Genomic DNA, 21,197 nt, shown 5'->3' with positions numbered 1-21,197 from the left:
AAATAAATAAATAAATTAAAAAAAAAAAAGAAGAGAGAGAAGCTGGATAAGAGAATTGGGAGAATCTGTAGGATGGGATACATTTTAAACCTGGTAGTCTTGAGTGGGTATCCCTGAGAAGGGGAAATGTAAGCAAAGATTGAAAGACTATTCTAGAGTGAGCCATGTGGTTATCTGGGGGAGGACGCTTCCTGTCATGAAACAGCATGTGCAAAGGTCCTGAGAGTAGAATCACCCTCCTGTGTGGAAGGATGTGGGCTTTTGCTCTGAGTGAAATCATTGCCTTTGCGACGTTTTAAAGAGAGAAGTGATATAAGTTTTAATTTATTCTGGAATTTGTTTGAATATTAGAATAGGCTAAAGAGGACACAGACAGAGACAATGAGAGCACTTGAGGTCATTGTATTCATGCAAAAAAGTAAAAGTGGCTTGCACCTGAAAAGTAGTTAGTAGAGATAAGAGAAAGAGTTCAGCTTCTGGATGCACACTGAAGAGGAGGCAACAGGATTTCCTGATGTGTAGGATTTGGGGTGGGAGAGAAAGCCTCCAAAGTTTTGGGACCTGAGCATCTGGAAGAAGAAATGTGGCTCAGCTGAGATACAGAGGGTGTGGGGGAAATTCAGTTCCGTTTTAGGTGTGTTAACATTGAGATGTTTATTTCTATCTGAAGAACGTGATGAGTGGATAGTTGGATATACAAGTCCAGAGTTCAGAGGAAAGGTCTGGACTAGAGAAGTAATATGAGAACTATAGATACACAGATTGTAAAGTTTTTGCTATTGCCTGGCTCCTCTCAATGCCCTGATCCCTCTTCTCTCCTCCCTCCTCCTCTCCCTCCATTTTGCCCTCCTAAGTTCCTTCCTATTTCTTCCCATTTTCATCTTAGCAGTTCAACTCCCCCAACCTCAATCTCCTCCAGACTTAAAAACCCAAAACATCTGATGTTTTTGACATATCACAGGCACCTGCCCTGTAATAGCATGGGCCCTCCCTAGGTGGCATGTTTGGTTAGAAATAGTGGTTAGTGGGTGAGTTTACTAGTTCACACTCTGCAAAGGTGAACTACACATTTTCTCCCTAAGGAGAAAGAACACAGGATTTGTTTGTGGTGCCACAGCAGCCTGTTCCTCTGGTTTATATCCCTGTAATATAATAGGACATTTCAAATAAGAAGGAATATACTCATATTTCCCTGTATCTGGGAGAAACTGAGTAGTCAGGGAGGCAGTGAACTCAACCTGGGAAACTTGCACCTGTAGTTAAATAATTGGCCCAGTGGTGACTTATGACCCTTCAACTCATAACTCACTGTCCACACGTAGTCAACCACGCATAGTTGTTTTCAGAACACGATTTTTGAGTTTCTTTCCTTGCTTTTATTGTTTGTCTCCATGGTTCTATCTCCCCATTCACCTATAGGTTTCTCCAGTGTATAAACGTTTAGATCCACACATTTTAGTTTCCTTGAGCCCTTTAGTGCAATTCAAAGGCTCTACATGGGGCAGTCACCTTGTTTAGATTCACATTTTTTTATTGTGGTAAAATACACATAAGACAAAATTTACCATTTGAACTATTTTGAAGGCTACAAAGTGGCACTAAGTACCTTGTTGTGAAGGCATCACCAGTATACATTTCCAGAACTTTTTCAACATCTGTAGCAGCAACTCTGTATCTATTAAACTATAACTCCCCTTTCTCCTTGCCTGCAGCCACTGGTAACCTGTATCCTTTTTTTCTCCGTGAATTTGCCAACTCTATGTACTTCATAGAATATGTACATAGAATTATGTACTTCATAAGAGTGGAATTACCTATATTCCTTTTGTATCTGGCTTATTTCAATGAGTATATTTTTAACATTCATCCATGCTGTAGAAGGTGTCAGAATATCATTGCTTTTTAAGACTGAAATATACTTTATGGTATCTATCTATCTATTTATATATCTATCATCTATCTATTATCTGTCTATCTATCTATATCACATTTTGTTTATCCATTCACCTATTGATGGAATTTTGGATTGTTTATACTACACATTTTTATTGAAATATACATGCTTTACAATATTGCATAAGTTAAAGTTGTTATAGTGATCCACAATTTTTAAAGGTTATACTCCATTTATAGTTATTGTAAAATATTGGCTATATTCGTGGTGTTGTATTATACATCCTTGTAGCTTAATTTATACATAATGTTTTGTATCTCTTAACCTCTACCACTGTATGGCCCCCCCCACCTTCCCTCTCCCCACTGGTAACCACTAATTTGTTCTCTACATCTTTGAGTCGGTTTTGTTTGTTATATTAAGTAGTTTGTTGTATTCTTTAGATTCCACATGCAACTGATATCATACACTGCTTGTGTCTGTCTGACTTATTTATCTTAGCACAATATCTTCCAACTTCATCTGTGTTGCTGCAAATGGCAAAATTTCATTTTCTTTTATGGCTGAGATGTATTCCATTTTATACACACACATACACACACACACAAACACACACCCCTCACATTTTCTTTATCCATTCATCTGTTGATGAAATTTTCAGTTGTTTCTAATGCCTTTTGGTATTGTGAATAATGGTGCTATGAACATTGATGAACAATTGTATGCTTGAATTCCTGCTTTTAGTTATTTGGGGTATACAACTAAGAGTGGAATTATTGGATCATATGGTAAATTCTAATTTATGGTTAATTAAAAAAAAACAGAGTTAAAAACAAACAACAAAAAACCACTAGTGTTTCCACAGAGACTCCACCATTTTTGACTCCTATTAACAATGCACAAGAGTTTCAATTTCTCAACATCTTTGCCAACACTTATTTTCAAGTTTTCAATTTTTTATTTTGTTTTGTTTTGTTTTTGCTGACAGCTATCCTATAGGATATGTAGGGGTATCTCATTGTGATTTTAGTTTGCATTTTTCCAATTATTAGTGATGTTGAGCATCATTTCACATGCTTATTGACCATCTGTATATCTTCTTTGGAGAAATGTCTATTCTTTTGTTCATTTTTAAATTAAGTTGCTTATTATTTTGTTGCTGAAGAGTAGGACGAAATATTCTAGATAGAAATCCCTTATGAGATATAGGCTTTGCAAATGTTTTTTTCCTCATTCAGTAAATTATCTTTTCACTCTCTTGATAGTATCCTCTGAGGCAGGAAAGTTTTACTCTTGATGAGGTCCAATTTCTATATTTTTATTCTGTTGTTTTTGGTGTCATACCGAAGAAATTATGGTGAGATTCAATGTCATGAAGTGTTTCACCTGTGGCTTTTTCTCAGAATTTTGCAGTTGTAGCTCTTACATTTCGTTTTTTGATTATGTTCAGTTCATTTTAGTATATGGTGTCAGGTAACAATTCAGCTTTATTTTTTTGCATGCGAATATCAAATTTCTCCACATTCATGTATTGAAAAGACTGTTCTTTGCCCATTGAATGGTCTTAGCCCATTATTAAAAATCTCTTGACTATATATGTGAGGGATTATTTCTAGGCTCTCTATTCATTTCCATTGGTCTATAAATCTTTCCTAATGTCAATACCACACTATTTCGATTATTGTAGTTTTGTATTAAGGTTTTAACACTGGAAGTGTGAGTCCCCAAGCTATATGCTTCTTTTTCAAGATTGTTTGCTGATTTTAGGTTCATTGAGATTTCACATGAATTTAAAATGGGGTATTCTATTTCTGCAAAAAAAAATGTCTTTGGGATTTGAATAGGAATTGTATTGATTGCTGCAGTTTCTTCAGGTCAATTGACATTTTAACAATATTAAGTCTCAGAATGGATAATAGGATTTTTTTTCACTTATTTATGCCTTGTTTAATTTCTTTCAGCAATGTTTTGTACTTTTTTGATGCACAAGGCTTTCATTTCCATGGAGAAACTTACTCCTAAGTATTTCATAGTTTTTGTAGCTATTAAAAATGAAATTGCTAGCTTCACTTCCTTTTTAGATTGTTTGTCACTACTGTATAGAAAAGCAACTGATTTTTGTGTGTTGAGCTTATATTTCAAAATTTGCTGTATTTATTTATTAGCTCTAACACTTCTTAATGTTGGAATCTTTGGAATTGCTTCATAAAAATCATGTCATGTACAAAAAAGATAGTTTCACATTTTCCTTTCCGATCTGAATTATTTTCTGTATTTTTCCTGGCTGACTGCTTTTGTTGGAACTTCCAGTATTATGTTGACTACAAGTGGCAAAAATGGACATCCTTGTCCTGTTCCTGATCTTAGGGAAAAGCTTTCAGAATTTCACCACCAACTAGGTTGTTCAGTGTGGGTTTTTCATATGTGACTTCTTTTGGGGACAATTTTCCATCTATTCCTAGTTTATTGGCTGGTTTTATTATGGAAAATGTTGACTTTTGTTAAATGTTTGGTGTGCATCAGTTGAGATGATCTGTTTTTTACTCTTTATTCTATTAAAATGTTAAAATGCATTGTTTGATTTTCATATGTTGAACCATTTTTACAATCAATCCTAGTTGTTCATGGTGCATAATTCTTTAAGTATTCTATTGAATTAGACTTGATAACATTTTGTTGATGATTGCTGCATCAAAATTTATAAAAGATATTGATCTGTGTTTTCTTGTTATGCCTTTGTCTCACTTTTATATCAGAGTAATGCTGAGAATGAGTTTTAATAGGACTCTGAAAAAGTTAAGAAGTCTTCCTTCCTCTTTAATTTTTTGGAAAAGTTTGAGGAGGACTAACGTTAGTCCTCTTTAAAGGTTTAGAAAAATTCACCAGGGAAGAAACGTGCTACTTGATCTTTCTTTGTTACGAGGTTTTTGATTATTGATTGAATCTCATTGCTAATTATATGTCTACTATGATTTTCAGTTTCTTCAAAATTCAGCCGTGGTGTTTTGTATTTCCAGGAATTTTTCCATTTTACCTAGGTTATCCACTTTTTTGGTGATTAAACATTTGTAGTGCTCTTTTATAATTCCTTTTATTTTGATAAAATTATCAACATGTTCTTATTTCTGACTTTAATTATTTGTGTTTTCTCTCGCTCTCTTTATTTTCTTTGTCAATCTAGCTAAAGTTTTGTGAATTGTGTTAATCTTTTTGAAGAACCACTCTTGGTTTTCTTGATTTTCTCTTTTGTTTTTCCATTCAGATTTTACTTTTCTCTTCACTAATCTGGATATTTTTCTTTTTTTTTTTTTTTTTTTTTTCCGCTAGTTTTCCGTTTGGGGTTTACTTTGCTCTTCTTTCTCTAGTTTCTTATGGTATAAAGTTACTGATTTGTGATCTTTTTCTTAAATGTCTGCATTACCAGCCATAAATTTCCCTTTAGGGCTTCTTTTGTGTATCTCAAACATATTGGTATTATATGTTTATGTTTTCATTTGTCTCCAGGCATTCCCTAATTCCCCTAATGATTTCTTCTTTGACATGTGGATTTTTAAAGAGAATGTTGTTTGGTTTCTATGTACCTGTGAATATTTTATTTCTCTTTTGTCATTGATCTAGTTTAATTTTATGTAATGTTTGACCAATGGGCTGCTTGAATAGCCCTTCTTCAGATTCCAATAAGTTGTCTTCTTATTCATCCTGTGTTGCAATGAAACATGCAGAGTTTTTTTGATATGGCAACTGACTTCTGTAACTATCAGGGCAGATGTGTGTGGTAGACAGAATCTAGCCCACGACATTGGAGGAGCAATCAAGATTGTGGTGTAGTAGGATGTGTAGCTCATCTCCTCCCACAAGTATATCAAGAATACATCTACGTGTGGAATGATTCTCATAGAATATCTACTTAATATCTACTTAATGAAGACCTCAGAATTCTGAAAAAGCAAGGAAATCTCCATGCAATCAGGTAGGACAAAAGAAAAAAGAAAAAAAAAAAAGAAAAGTGAGAAAGGAGTCTGATGGGACCTGTGTCTCTGGGAGGCAGCTGTGAAAGAGGAAAAGTTCCATTGCTCTGGGAAGTCCCCTCACTGGTGGGGAGATCACTCGGGACACATGGGGAGCTTCGTAGCCTCAGAGGAGAACACAGCAACCAGTTTGCACTAGCTAGAACAGAGAGAGACATGCACAGATTGTCAGTGCAACTGCTTGGATTACCCAGCCTGAAATGTTTGTCTGCTTGTACAGGGGGGGGCTGGGTTTGAAGCTCAGTATTCAGAGATCAAATCCTGGGAAAGGACTGGGGTTGGGCTGTGGGGAAACAGCCTGAAAATCTGGAGTCTGGTGCAGGCGCACTTGTGCATATAGGTGGAGGAAGCCTGGACTGCCTTAGAGGACATGCACCATTGTTTGCTGGGTGCGTGAGGGGAGGGGGTGGGACCCTCCACTGTAGCCTTTTTCCCTGCATGCACTCTCAGGCTGCAGGACACCGCCTACATGAGCTTCAGGAGCTATCACCAGTCACAGCAGCCGCCACCCACTTTTTTCAGAAGTGGCTGGGAGCCCCTGGCCCCACCACTCCCCACTTTAGGAGCAGTCACAAGGAGCGGTGCGTGCTACCTACCTCCACCCTTTGGGCTTTAGGAGCGGTGGTCATGACCATTGCTACTGCCCTCAAAGACTCCAGAAGTGGTCGCATGCCACCTCCACTCCCATTGCAGGCTCTGGGGGTATACATGAGCTACCGTGCCCACCAAGAACCCCAGGACTAGGCACCAGACACCACATCTGCACACCCCCATCAAAGGAATATGGTTGGCACGTGCTGAGGAAAGAGGTGACACCATGCATTCTAAAAGCAGCCCTTGTACCAAATATTAAACCCACGCAAGCTACACAGGGACACTCTCATGTATAAATAGCACTGCAGGGCCACAGTAGATAATCGCTTCTCCTCAACTCACAGAATAAGAGAAATATAAGTACAATGAGGAAACAGAGGAACCACTCCCAGGTAAAAGATAAAGGACTGCCTCTGAGAAAACAAACAATGATACAGACCTCTTTAATCTAATAGACTTCAATTTCAAAAAGGAGATAATGAAAATACTGAAGGAATTAAGAAAGAGTATCAGCAGAAATGCAGAATACTATAAAAAGGAACTAGAAACTATAAAAGGAACCAAGAAAAATTAGAAATCTCATCTGCTGAGAGAAAAACTGAACTAAAGGCAATGAATAACAGAATGGATATGCAGACGAATGAATAAGTGATCTGGAAGACAGAAAAATGGAAATCACCCAATCAAGACAGCAGACAGAAACTCAAATGAAAACAAAAAATGAAGCCAATATAAGCGACCCATGGGATAATATAAAGCAGGCATCAATCTATGCACAACAGGGATTCCAGAAGGCGAAGAAAGAGAAAAGGGGATCGAAAATGTATTTGAAGGAATTAGGGCTGAAGACTTCCCAAAAGTAAAGAAGGAAACAGATACTCAGATACAGGAAACACAGAAGGCCCCAAATAAGGTAAACCCAAAGAGACCTACATCAAGACATATTCTAAAATAAATTGCAAATTTAAAGATAAAGAGAGGATTCTAAAGGCAGCAAGAGGAAAAAAAAGGTGTTAGTTACAAGGGAACCCCCATAACACTATCAGCTGATCTCTCTACAGAAATGTTGCAGGCCAGAAGGCAGTGACAAGATACATTCAAAGTCCTGAAAGGGAAAAATCTGCAATCTAGGATATTCTACCCTGCAAGATTATCATTTAGCATAGCAGGAGAGAGAAAGAATTTCTTAGGCAAGGGAAAGCTAAAAGAATACAGCAATACCAAACCTATCCTAAAGCAAATAGTGAAAGGTTTTCTCTAAATAGAAAAGAAATAAGAATATATAGGAATGCGAAAATCACACCTGGAAAGCAAATCACCTAAATAATGTAGCACACAGATTAAAAAAATCAAAAAATTTCCATGAAAGTGATGATAACCATAATGAACAGCAAAATGATGAACATGAAGATGTAAAAGAGGACATCAAAATCATGAAGTGTGGGGGAGGAGGGTTAGAGAATGTACATTTTTTAATTTTCTAGACTATGTTTCTATATGACCACCCGTCTAAGGCAAGTAGACATAGGAGGGATTCACATACTTGAACAACAGGGTAGACACAAATCAAAAACACACAATAGATTGACAAAAAGCAAAAAGAAGAGAACATAAGTATACTAGGAAAGGAAATCATGAATTCACAAAAGGAAAGACAAAAAGGAAAAGAAAAGGGCAAAGAAGAAATACAAAATCAATGGGAAAACAAGGCTTAAAATGGCAATAAATACATATCTATCAATAATTACCTTAGATATCAATAGAATGAATGCTTCAATAAAATGACACAGAGTGGCAAAGTGGATAAAAAAACAGAAGCCTACAATACATTGCCTACAAGAGACCCACTTTAGGGCAAAGGACACACATGGATAGAAAGTTAGGGGTGGAAAAAGATGCTTCATGCAAACAGAAATGACAAGAAAGCAGGGGTTGCAGTCCTCATATCAGAGAAAATGGACTTTAAAACAAAGGACATAAAGACTGACTCTACATAATAATAAAAGAATCAATACAAGAAGAGGGTTGTACACTTGCCAACATATATGCACCTAATATAGGTGGACCCAGATACATAAAACCAATACTAACAGCCATTAGGGGAGAAATTGGTGGAAATGCAATAATTGTAGGAGACTTTACCACCCCACTCACATCAGTGGAGAGATCTAAACAGAAAATCAATAAGGCAACAGAGAATCTAAATGATACAAAAGAACAGTTAAACCCAATTGACATTTTCAGGATATTACATCCAAAAGAAAAAAAAAAGCAGAATACACATTCTTTTGAAGTGCACAGGGAACGTTCTCTACAACTGACCACATATTGGAGCACAAAAGAAGCACCAACAAATTTCAGAGTATAGAAATTATCTCAAGCATCTTTTCTGATGACAAAGGCAAGAAATGAGAAATCAAACACAGAAAAAGAAATGAGAAAAAGAATTACACGGAGACCAAACAACATGCTACTAAAAAACCAATGGGGCAAAGATGAAATCAAAGAGGAAATTAAATAAAAAATGCCTTGAGACAAATGACAATGAAAACAGTAGCATACAAAATCTATGGGATGTAGCAAAAGAAGTCCTTAGAGGTAGGTTCACAGTAATACATGCCATCATCAAAAAAATAAGAAAAATCTCAAGTAAACACCCTAACTTACAACTTAGAAGGTTTAGAAAAAGACATTTAAAGTCAGCAGAAGGAAGAATATATTAAAGATTAGAGAGGACATAAAATAGAGATTAAAAAATATAACAAAAAAATCAATAAAACAAAGAGCTGGTTCTTTGACAGAGTAAACAAGATTGACAAACCTCTGTCCAGGCTCACCAAGAAGAAAAGAGAGAACCCAAATAAACAAAATAAGAAATGAAAAACAAATATAACAACAAATGCCACAAATATAAAAATAAAACTTAACAACAATTGCCATAGAAAGACAAAAATCCATAAGGCAATACTATGAACAATTATATGCCAACACATTCCATAACCTAGAAGAAATGGGCAAGTTTCTAGAAACATGCAGCCCACCAAAACTGAACCAAGAAGAAATAGATAATAACTATTTGAATAGACCAATCACTAGAGGTGAAATAGAATTTGTAATTTAAAACTCCCTACAGACAAAAGTCTAGGACCAGATGGCTTCACAGGCAAATTCTACCAAGCATACAAAGAGGAATGTATACTGATCCTTCTCAAACTCTTCCAAAAAATTGAAGAGGAGGGAACACTCCCAAAGCCATTCTATGAGATCACCATCACCCTGATACTAAAACCAGACAAGGACACCACCAAAAAAGAAAATTACCAGCCAATATCTTTGATGAATATAGATGCAAAAATTCTCCACAAAATATTAGCAAACTGAATCCAACACATAAAAAAATCACACACCACAACCAAGAGGGATTCATCCCAAGTTCAACAGGAGGATTCAACATACACAAGTCAATCAATGTGATACACCACATGTGAATCTTCGATGAAGGAAGCAAGAATATGCAATGGGAAAAAGACAGTCTCTTCAGCAAGTGGTGTTGGGAAAGTTGGACCATCACACGTAAATTAACAAAGTTAGAGCACACCCTTTCACCATACAGAAAAATAGACTCAAAATAGCTTAACAGCTTAGAGATATGACACCATAAAACTCCTAGAAGAGATCATAGGCAAAATATTCTCAGACATTAACTGTAGCAATGTTTTCTTAGGGCAGTCTCCCAAGGCAATAGAAACAAAAACAAAAATAAACAAATGGGACCTAACCAAGCTTATAAGCTTTTGCAGAGCAAAAGAAACCAAAAAATACAAAAAGACTATGTACAGAATGGGAGAAGATATTTGCAAATTATGTGAGCAATAAGGGCTTAATTTCCAAAATATGCAAACAGCTCATACAACTTAATAACAAAAACAACAAAACCAACAACCCAATAGAAAAATGGGCAGAAGACCTAAGCAGACATTTCTACCAAGAAGAAATACAATGGCCAATCGGTATATGAAAAGATGCTCGCTAATTATTAGAAAAATGCAAATCAAAACTAAAATGAGATACCACCTCACTCACCTCACCTCACCTCACTCTGGTCAGAATGGCCTTCCTTAAAAGCTCTAACAGACAACAAATGCTGGAAAGGATGTGTAGAACAGGGAACTCTCCCACACTCTTGTTGGGAATGTAAGTTCGTAAAGCCACTATGGAAAACAGCATGGATGTTCCTCAGAAACCTTGCTGTATGATACAGCAATCTGATTCCTGGGCAAATATCCAGCAAAACTCTTATCCAAAAAGTTACATGCACCCCTATTCATAGCATCAGTTTTGCAGTAGCTAAGACATGGAAACAACCTAAAAGTCCATTTGACAGATGAATGGATAAAGAATAGGTGAGAATAATGGAAATAAAATCAAGAATCAACAAATGGGAACTAATGAGACTTAAAAGCTTTTGCACAGCAAAAGAAACTGTAAAGAAGGCAAGAAGACAACCCTCAGAATCGGAGAAAATATTCGTCAACGAAGCAACAGACAAAGGATTCATCACCAAAATATACAAGCAGCTCATGAAGCTTAATACCAAAAGTGCAAATAACCCAATCCACAAATGGGCGGAAGACCTAAATAGACATTTCTGCAAAGACATACAGATGGCTAACAACCACATGAAAAGTTGCTCAACATCACTAATCATTAGAGAAATGCAAGTCAAAGTCACGATGAGGTATCACCTCACACCGGTCAGAATGGCCATCATCAAAACATCTAGAAACAATAAATATTGTAGAGGGTGTGGCGAAAAGGGAACTCTCCTGCACTGTTGGTGGGAATGTAAGTTGGTATAGCCACTATGGAAAACAGTTTGGAGGTTCCTTAAAAAACTACAAATAGAACTACCATAGGATCCAGTCATCCCACTCCTGGGCATATACCCAGAGAAAACCATAATTCAAAAAGAAACATGTACCAGAATGTTCATTGCAGCACTATTGACAATAGCCAGGACATGGAAGCAACCTAAATGCCCATCAACAGATGAATGGATAAAGAAGATGTGGCACATATATACAATGGAATATGACTCAGCCATAAAAGGAATGAAATGGAGCTATATGTAATGAGGTGGATAGACCTAGAGTCTGTGACACACAGTGAAGTAATCCAGAAAGAATAAAACAAATACTGTATGTTAACACATATTTCTGGAACCAAAAAATAAAAAAATAAAAAATAAATAAAAAAGCTACTGATGTACGCAGTGACAGGGCAAGAATAAGGATGCAGATGCAGAGAATGGACTGAAGTACACGGGGTTGGGGAGTCGGGGGTCGAAGGGGAAGCTGGGACGAAGTGAGAGAGTAGCATAGACATATATACACTACCAACTCTAAAATAGATAGCTAGTGGGAAGTTGCTGTATAACAAAGGGAGATCAACTCAATGATGGGTGATGCCTTAAAGGGCCAGGACAGGGAGGGTGGGAGGGAGTGGCAAGAGGGAGGGGATATAGGGATATATGTATAAATACAGCTGATTGACTTTGGTGTACTTCAAAAGCTGGTACAAGAGTGTAAAGAAATTATATTCCAATAAAAGCTTAAAAAATCAATTAATGTAAATCATCACATCAACAAGTTAAAAAAGCAACATTACATCATTATATGAGTGCAGAAAAACCATATGACAAATCTAATACCCATTATTTGTGATTAAAAACTCTCAGTAAACTGAGAATAATGGGAAACATCCTCAACTGGATAATAAATATATACAAAAAACCTATAGCAAACATCATCTTAATGATGAGAAACTAGAGTTTCTCCTATTAAGATCAGGAACAAGGCAAAAATTTCACTCTCACCACTTTTTCAACATTTTACTGAAAGTCCTAGATAATTCAATAAGACAAGAAAAATTTTATAAAGGTTTACTGATTGAGAAGGAAGAAATAAAATTGTGTTTGTTTGCAGATGACATAACCATCTACACAGAAAATCTGTAAGAATTCACAAAAAAAACCCTCCTGGAATTAAAAAGGAAATATAGCGAGATTGCAGTAAACAAGGTTAATACACAAAAGTCAAGCACTTTCTTGTATGCCAGCTGTAAACAATTGAAATTTGAAATCAAAAACACAATACAACTTACATTAGCATCCCCCAAATGAAGTACTTCAGTATAAATCTAACAAAACATGTATGAGATCTATATGAGGAAAACTGTAAAACTCTGATGAATGAAATCCACGAAAATATAAATAAATAGAAAGATAGTCCATGTTTAGGAATAAGAAGACTCAATATTGTCAAAGTGTCAATCCTTACTTACTGAATCTATATATTCAGTGTACTTTCAATCAAAATCCTAGCATGTTATTTTGCGGATATCAAAAACTTGATTCTAAAGTGATGTGAAAGACACAGATTAGCCAACATGATATTGAAGAAAAACAAAGTTGGAAAACTGACACTACCTGACTTCAAGAACTATTAGAAAGCAACAGTAATCAAGACAGTGTGGTATTAGCAAAGTAATGGAAAAATAGCTCAAAAACAGAAAAATGGAACAGAATAGAGAGCACAGACATAGACCTACATAGAAAAGTCAACTGATCTTTGAAAAAGGAGCTAAGGCAATACAATGGAGGAAAGACAGTGCTTTCAAAAATTGGTACTGGAACAATTGCACATTCACATGCAGAAAGAAAAAAAAAAAGAGTCTAGACATAGACCTTACACATTTCACAAAAATTAACTCTAAATGGATTATATACCTAAATGTAAAATGCAAAAATATAAAACTCCCAGAAGACAACACAGGAAAAAATCTAGGTGACCTTGGGTTTGGTGATGAATTTTTAGGTAAAATACCAAAGCACAAGGTTATCGAGGGGATGACAGAAATAATTAACAAGTTCTACTTTTTAGATTAAAAATGTCTGCTCTGCAATAAATAATATCAAGAAAACGAGAGGATAAGCCACAGACTAGGAAACAATATTTGCAAAAGACACATCTTATAAGTACTGCTATCCAAAATATACAAAGAGGGCTTCCCTGGTGGAACAGTGGTTAAGAACCCGCCTGACAATGCAGGGGACACGGATTTGACCGCTGGGCTGGGAAGACCGCATATGCCACAGAGCAACTAATCCCATTTGCCATAACTACTGAGCCTGCACTCTAGAGCCCGTGAACCACAGCTACTGATCCCACCAGCTCTAGGGCCCGTGTGCCACAACTACTAGGCCCACGTGCTGCGACTACTGAAGCTGCATGCCAAGAGCACATGCTCTGCAACAAGAGAAGCCACGTCAATGAGAAGTCCATGCACTGCAACGAGTAGCCTCCGCTCACCACAACTAGAGAAAGCCCGTGGGCAGCAATGAACACCCAACATAGTTAAAAATAAAGTTAAAAAAAAAAAAGACAAAAACAAAATTTCCAAAGAACTCTTAAAACTCAGTGATGAAAAAATACCTGATTAATAAATGGGCCAAGGCCTGAATAGACACCCCATGAAAGAAAAAATACGGACGGCAAATATGCACATGAAAAAATTCTCCACATCATTTATCATCAGTGAAATGTAAATTAAAACAAACATGAGTTTCCACTATTCACCTACTAGAATGGCCATAATCCAGAACACTGACAACACCACATGCTGCCAAGCATATGGAGTAACAGGAAATTACATTCACTGCTGGCGGGAGGCAAAAAGGCACAGTCACTTTGGAATAGAGTTTGTCAGTTTCTTACAAAACTAAACATACAGTAACCATGCAATCCAGCAATCACACTTCTTGATATTTAACTAAATGAGTTGAAAACTTATGTCCACAGGAAAACCTGCACCACCATGTTCATAGCAGCTTTATTCATAATTGCCATATCTTGGAAGCAACCAAGATGTCATAGATGAACGGATAAATAAGTTGCGGTAAATCTACCCAATGGAATATTATTCAGTGCTAGAAAGAAATGACCTATTAAGCCATGAGAAACATGGAGGAACCTTAGATGCATATCATTAAGTGAAAGAAGCCATTTGGAAAAGCTAACATACTGTATGGTTCCAACTAGACATTCTGGAAAAGGCAAAATTGTGGAGATCTTAAAAAAGATGAGTGGTTGTCGAGGGGATGGATGAACAGGTGGAACAGAGAGGATTTTTAAGGCAATGAAAATACACTGTGTGATAATATAATGATGGATACATGTCATTATACATTTGTCTAAACCCATAGAATATACAACACCAAGAGTGAATCCTAATGTGGACTACGGACTTTGGGTGATTATGGTGGTGTGTAAATGCAGGCTCATCAATTGTAATAAATGCACTACCTTGGCGGGAGAGGTTGACAATGAAAGAAACTATGAATGTGTGGTGGAAGGGCTGTATGGGAAATCTCTGCACCGTGCTCTCAGTTTTGCTGTGAACCCAAAACTGCTTTAAAAAATATTGGAAAAAAAAAAAGAATAGGTGGTATATATATACAATGGAATAATACTCAGCCATAAAAAAAAAAAATACTGCCGTTTGCAGCAACATGATACAACTAGAGATTATCATACTTAGTGAAGTAAGTCAGAAAGAAAGATCAATACCATATGAAGTCACTTATATGTGAAATCGAAAAGAGGACACAGGGAATTCCTTGGTGGTCCAGTGATTATGACTCCATACTTCCAGTGCAGGGGCCCAGGTGTGACCCAGATCAGAGAACTAGGATCCTACAAGAGGCACCATGTGGCCAAAAAAAAAAAAAAGATGACACAAGTGAACCTGTCTATGAAACAGAAACAGACTCGTGGGCATAGAGAACAGACTTGCGGTTGCCGAGGGGGAGAAAGTAGGGGAAATGTAATATATTATACACGGAAAAGATAAAAAACAAGGTCCTACTGTATAGCGCAGAGAACTATATTCAGTATCCTGTGATAAATCATAAAGGAAAAGAACTTAAAAGAATGTTTAAAAAAAAGAATGTATGTTATGTGTATAACTGAGTCAATTTTTGTAGAGCAGAAATTAATACAACATTGTAAATCAATAATACTTCAATATAAAAAGGTATAAATCAAGGAAACAAATAAAAAAACCAGAAAATACCCCCCTAAAGAGATCCATGTCCTAATACTTGTGAATATTTTACTATACATGACAAGAGAGATTTTTTAACAGTGATTAAGACTCTTGCTATGGGGAGAATATCCTAGATAATCAGTGTGGGCCTCATATAAGCTTATAATAAGGAGGCAGGGAAACCACAGTTAGAGAAGGACATGTGACAATGGAAGCAAGACAGGAAGGTGGAAACCATGAGAACATGAGGATAGACAGTCTCAAGAATTTGGAGAAGCAATGATCAGAGCCTCCAGAAGAACTGAAGCCCAACTGACTCCTTCATTTTAGTCCAGTAACACCATTTTTGGTCCTGTGACATCCAGAATTATAAAATAATAAAACTGTCATTTTAAGCCAAGAAATGTTTGATAATTTATTACAGTAGCCTTAGGTGATTAATACAACATGACTATGTTACTGGAAAAATCCCAGGGACTTGAAACAATGTTTTACTTTCTTCTTAAACTCAGTGTTCATTGTGTGTTGGGAGCTCTGCACGTCGCTGTCACTCATGTATCCATGTTGCTGGAGCCCACCCCATCATGAGTATCTGGATCTCTGGGGAAGAGGGACGTTGGTCCATAAAGGTTCTTGCAGTTACATGAATAACCTACAAATTCATCCATCAGTTCTCCTCACAACTCAGTGTCTAAAAAATGCATGTGGTCCCACCTAATGCACAGGCCAGAAGTGCAACAGTCTGTGAGGCCAAAGGGAAGAGTCAGAAGTATTTGGTGAAACATGAGACTTCCAGAGAGGGCCAAGTACTCAAACCCATTCTTTGCCACATAATTAAGCTCTCTGAGCCTCAGTTCCTCTCTTATATTAGAGGTTGTATCAGGGTCTCATGCTACAGGCTCATTGTGCAGGTTACATGCAATGGACATGCAATGGGCTGAGTTCAAGGCTGGCTCAAGGGTTCTCAGTCAGTGAAGGTCATTGTTGATAAACACTTGAGAAAACCTACAGGATCACATAAGGATGAATGAATAACTGGATTGTGTTTCCCTCCAGGAGTGGCAGGTGAGGATGAGCTGCAGGTGATTCAGCCTGAGAGGTCAGTGTCAGTTGCAGCAGGAGACACAGCCACGCTGCGCTGCACCATTGCCTCCCTGCTCCCTGTGGGGCCCGTCGCCTGGTTCAGCGGAACTGGGCCAGGACGGGAATTACTCTACAGTCAAAAAGGAGGCCCCTTCCCCCGAGCAGCAACTGTTTCAGATACTACAAGGAGAAACAACACGGACTTTTCCATCCACATCAGTAACATCACCCCAGCAGACACTGGTGTCTACTACTGTGTGAAGTTCAAGAAAGGAGAACCTAACGACACAGAGGTTAAGTCCGGACCAGGCACTCATCTCACTGTGAGTGGTGAGTATGGCCTTGGTGTCCTTCGTCCCCTGGTCTCTGACAACAAGGGAACAACAATGCCCTCCACTCTTTGAGCAAAAAAAAAAAAACTTCAGGGGCAGCATTGGGTGCTTATATTATGATCTGGACATGATCTGATGTCACTCCCTTCTACAGATCAGGGAAGTTGAGGCCTGTGGGGGTCATGCTATTTGCTGAAGGGCCCATGGCTGTTAAAAGGGGGGAAAAGTCTAGAAAGCAGTCTGCCTGGATCCTTATCCCTTGTCTTTTCAATCCCATCCAGTCCTTTGGCTCCAGGGATGAGGCAGCTGAAAGTCGGAGTGCCTCGCCCTATCACAGGCCAGACCTCACCTCCTGCTTCCAGAGAGTGCTCCCCTCAGTGTGGCTGAGTCTTCTCTCTATTCAGCATGTATTGAGCACCTACTGTGTCCCAGGCCCTGCTCTGCATGCTGTGGAAGCAGCAGTGAACAAAGCAGACAAGGGCTCTTCTCTCCTGAAGCTTATATCTTCAGCCCATCCCAAGAGGAGAAATCCATCCAGACAGGGAGGGAAGAATGGGTTTCTTTTTTTTCTCTTCAGATCCATCACCCTAAGAAGAACTTCCCAGAGGCATAGGTTTCAGCATTTACTCTGCTGGCTCTGCTTGAAGGAGATGCCCAGAGGTTGGGTGTCTCCTGGGGATTTGTTGAGAAAACCCTCCTGTGATTCAGGGACTGACTCACAGTCACTGAAGGCTCCAAGCAGAGCTGTGTCATCTCAGAGTGTCCCTCCCAGGGAAGAGGTTCCTCATGCAGATGACTTAGGGGCAGTCCCACTGAGGTAGCAAAGGTTCATTTGGAGTTTTCTCATAATGACCATGGATCCTCTTTCTAACTCCTGAATCCTGGGCTGTCAGCACCGGAAAGACCTGTAGACACCATCCTCCCAGCTCCCCCATGTACAAATGGGGGTCTGAGGCCAAGAGGTGACAGGGGCACAGACCACAGTCCCATGGTCAGTGAGTGAGGAGATCCTTCCAGAACCAAGTCTGATTCCAGGCAAAGCGCCTTCTTGCACCAGCATTGGAACTGGTTTCATGGAAGAGCCTGGCACATAGAAGTTGCAAAATAAAAATCCTTGAAATAACCATTGAGCAGACAATTTTCATTGCTTTCCCAAAGGTTCAGACTGCTCCTTGCATTCAGACCCTGAGTCCCGAGGTGACTGGAAACCTCTCCCTACTTTCAGCCACGTGATCCCAAATCCCTCATTCTGCATTAGCACCTAGAGCTGCCCAGTGATTCAACAGCTACTTCACATTCAGCGTATGGAGACAAAATCTTTCATTTTACAGTCTCCTGTTGACCAATACTCAGTTGTTCCTAACCTTCAAACAGCGCTGCAGTGGAGAACCTTTCCACATGTCACTCTCCTCTCGGAGGAAATATCCACTGGAAGCGGCGTTGCTAGATCAGAGAGTATGTGTATTTTATTTGTGTGATCATATTGCCAAATTTCCCTCCTAGTCATGGTGGCAAATGAAGTTCCCCAAACTCCAGGCATCAGCAGTGAAGGTGGACTCATCTTGATTTTGCAGCTATTGCTAAACTTCCCAGATGGTGGGTCCCTTGCCCCGCCAATCACGGGTCGTAGGTGGCTCCCCCGCCACTCAGACCTGCTGCCTCCCTGGAGGCTGCTCACACTCTTCCCCAAGCCGCCTGCGCTGATGATTCCCTGGAGGAGAAAGGACGGAGGGGAGGGGCCAGGGAGCAGCAGCCTGTGGGATGCTGAATCTTCCTCATGGCGTTCACTCCTTATAACCAGGGCTCTGAGGGAGGGGATCCTCTGTTGCCCCCTTTACAGATGAGGACACTGAGTCTAGGAGAGGGGACCTGATTTGTGAGCCGGTAGGGGAGCCAAGATTGAACCCCAAGTACCTTGACTCACAGTCCTGCTCTCTGCAATGCCTGAGGTGCTGGTCAACGTGTGAGGAAACCTCCAGCCCTGTCCTCTCAAAATTTTATATTGTTCTTTTCTTTAGCAAAAAGTATTTCAAAATGTCCCATGAAGGAGGCAAGTCTCGCTTTACAACAGATCAGATACTGCAGTGTCTCCTGATGTGCTGAAAGTTGCGAAGAGACAGGGCTCAGCACACGTAAAAGCATCAGGAGTGTTTCTCCCCCTTGTGGTGATGTGGACCCTTCACTGTGGGGGCAGCTCTGGGAAGGGTAGTGTGGACAGAGCGGAGAGGGGCCACTGCAATCCCCGCAGCAGGTGCTCGCCCATTCCTGGCTCTGCAGACTGAGGATGAGGAGGGGGAGTTGTTCCCTAGAGGGTGCTGGAGGCCCCATGTGAGCAAGAGTTCTTATTCTAGACTCACATATCAGGAGCCCTGCGGCTACAGCATCCCCAGGCCTGGGCACTCGGGCGCTACTCCTCCCTGTAGTTGCTTCAAGTCAAAATCTCAGAGGCAAAAGGGGAGGGTGGTGGTCCGCGTGGGGGCTTGTGTGGGTGGGGTGCTTGCTCTGCTGATGGACATGAAAGCTTGGAGATGACAAGAAATACTTCTGGGACACAATGAGGGGAGGGTGAGGACTCAGCCCCTTCAATTCTCTGAGCCTCAGTTTTCTCATCTGTAAAGTGGTGATAATCATGGTCTCCTTTGAGGAGAATTGGAAGGATTTGAGGCGCTCTGCCTAGGTGCACAGAGTATAGACCCTTAAATCGCGGTGTTATTTTACGGCTGTGACCAGTGCCCTGTGCTGGGCCCCATTTCTTCACTTGTAGAAAGTGGATAATCACACCAACCTTTGCAGGGTGTCCTGAGGGTACAATGACCTGGTGACAGGACAGCCCCTCAGTGAGGGATGGTGCTGGCCTCCCAGGCTCTGTGGCCCTGAGCAAGTCTCAGTTCCCTCTGTCCTCAGTTTCCCCATCTGTGAAATGGTGGTAATCCCACTACCTTTCAGGGGTCTGTGCTGACTGGAGAGGATCTAGAAAGCCCTGCATATGGTGCGTTAGGGTGTTACTCAGTGGTTGAGAGCACAGCGCACAGTGGTTAAGAGCCTGGGCCGAGCTCCCCAGCCAGAGCCCCCATGCCAGCTCTGCACTGTCCTGGCTCTGGGACCACTGACGAGTCCCTCCCCACATTGGGGTTCGGTGTCCGCGTGCAGCAATTACAGCACCGCCCTCACAGAGCAGCTGCAGGGACTGAGTGAGGGATGCATGTCATGAACTTAGAGCAGAGCCTGACACGTGGTACATGTTCCACCCACGTGAGCTCTTCTCAGAGGACCTTGGACGGGTCACTTTCCCTCCCGGACTAAGTCTAACTGGGGTTGGGGTGGGGATGCGTGCCTACCAACCTTGCCTGCTCTTTGAAACCATCTGGGAAAACTCCAAAAGCTCCCCAGATCTGGCTCTACCCTAGAAATTCGGATTCAATTGGTCAGATGAGGTTTTAACTCCTGCAGAGGGTGCTGGTGCCCAGCCAGGGCAGAGGAGCCCTGAGCTACGTGTTCTCTGAGGTCACAGAGGGAAAGCTGTGGTTTTCCCTGGCCAAGGTGGGTCCCCCATAGAGCCTGGGTTGGAAGAACAGCTCTCCCAGATGTGGGTGCTTCAGAATAGCCTGTGAAGGTGACAGCTCTTAGGAGGCCCAAGAAAGTCAGCCCCAGTCGATTGGCAGGGACACAACCCACCTCCAACAGAGCTCACCTGGGCTGAGCGGGGCTTCCTGCCCACTCAGAACACCCTGTGCAGACCCAGGATTCATTGCTGGGGAAACCTTCCCATCTTTGAACTTACCTGAGTCTAAAGAGGTGCTGGTATCTCTGCAAACACTTCCTGCCCAGCCCAGAGCCCTCCTGCCTCAACAGCCACAGTGACACTGACAACATTTGTCCTTCCTCCTTTCAAAATGCTTCCAGCTCCTGGAAGAGCTGATGTGCAGGAAAATGCCTGTGATGTCCTGTGTGTTTTGAAAGCCCATTCCCCAGACTTGTTTCTTGAGGGGATTATTTTTAAAAATGGAAACACATTCATAATTTGGTGTTTGTACTGTTTTTACATGTAGATGTTTGCATGGCGCTGCATAGAGCAGGATTTGAGACTCTTTTTGGTGTTCCTATTGTTGCTTTTGTTTTGTCTTCTTACTGCCTAAAAAGTATATAGGTAATTTCAGAAGT

General features: G+C 40.0%; 1 protein-coding gene across 1 annotated transcript in view; it reads left to right on the top strand.

Annotated features, from left to right (window-relative positions):
- LOC130833954 (signal-regulatory protein beta-1-like) overlaps positions 1–21,197 on the top strand; it is a 50,826-nt gene that overhangs the window by 23,225 nt on the left and 6,404 nt on the right. The window contains exon 7 of the mRNA XM_057704072.1: positions 16,678–17,034. Within this exon, the coding sequence (XP_057560055.1) occupies positions 16,678–17,034 (357 nt within the window). The remainder of the gene's footprint in view (positions 1–16,677; positions 17,035–21,197) is intronic.

Source organism: Hippopotamus amphibius, chromosome 12, assembly GCF_030028045.1.
Source record: "Hippopotamus amphibius kiboko isolate mHipAmp2 chromosome 12, mHipAmp2.hap2, whole genome shotgun sequence".
Lineage (NCBI taxonomy): Eukaryota > Metazoa > Chordata > Mammalia > Artiodactyla > Hippopotamidae > Hippopotamus > Hippopotamus amphibius.
The sequence above is the reverse complement of the archived record's forward strand: the minus strand, read 5'-3'. Positions and strand labels throughout refer to the sequence as shown.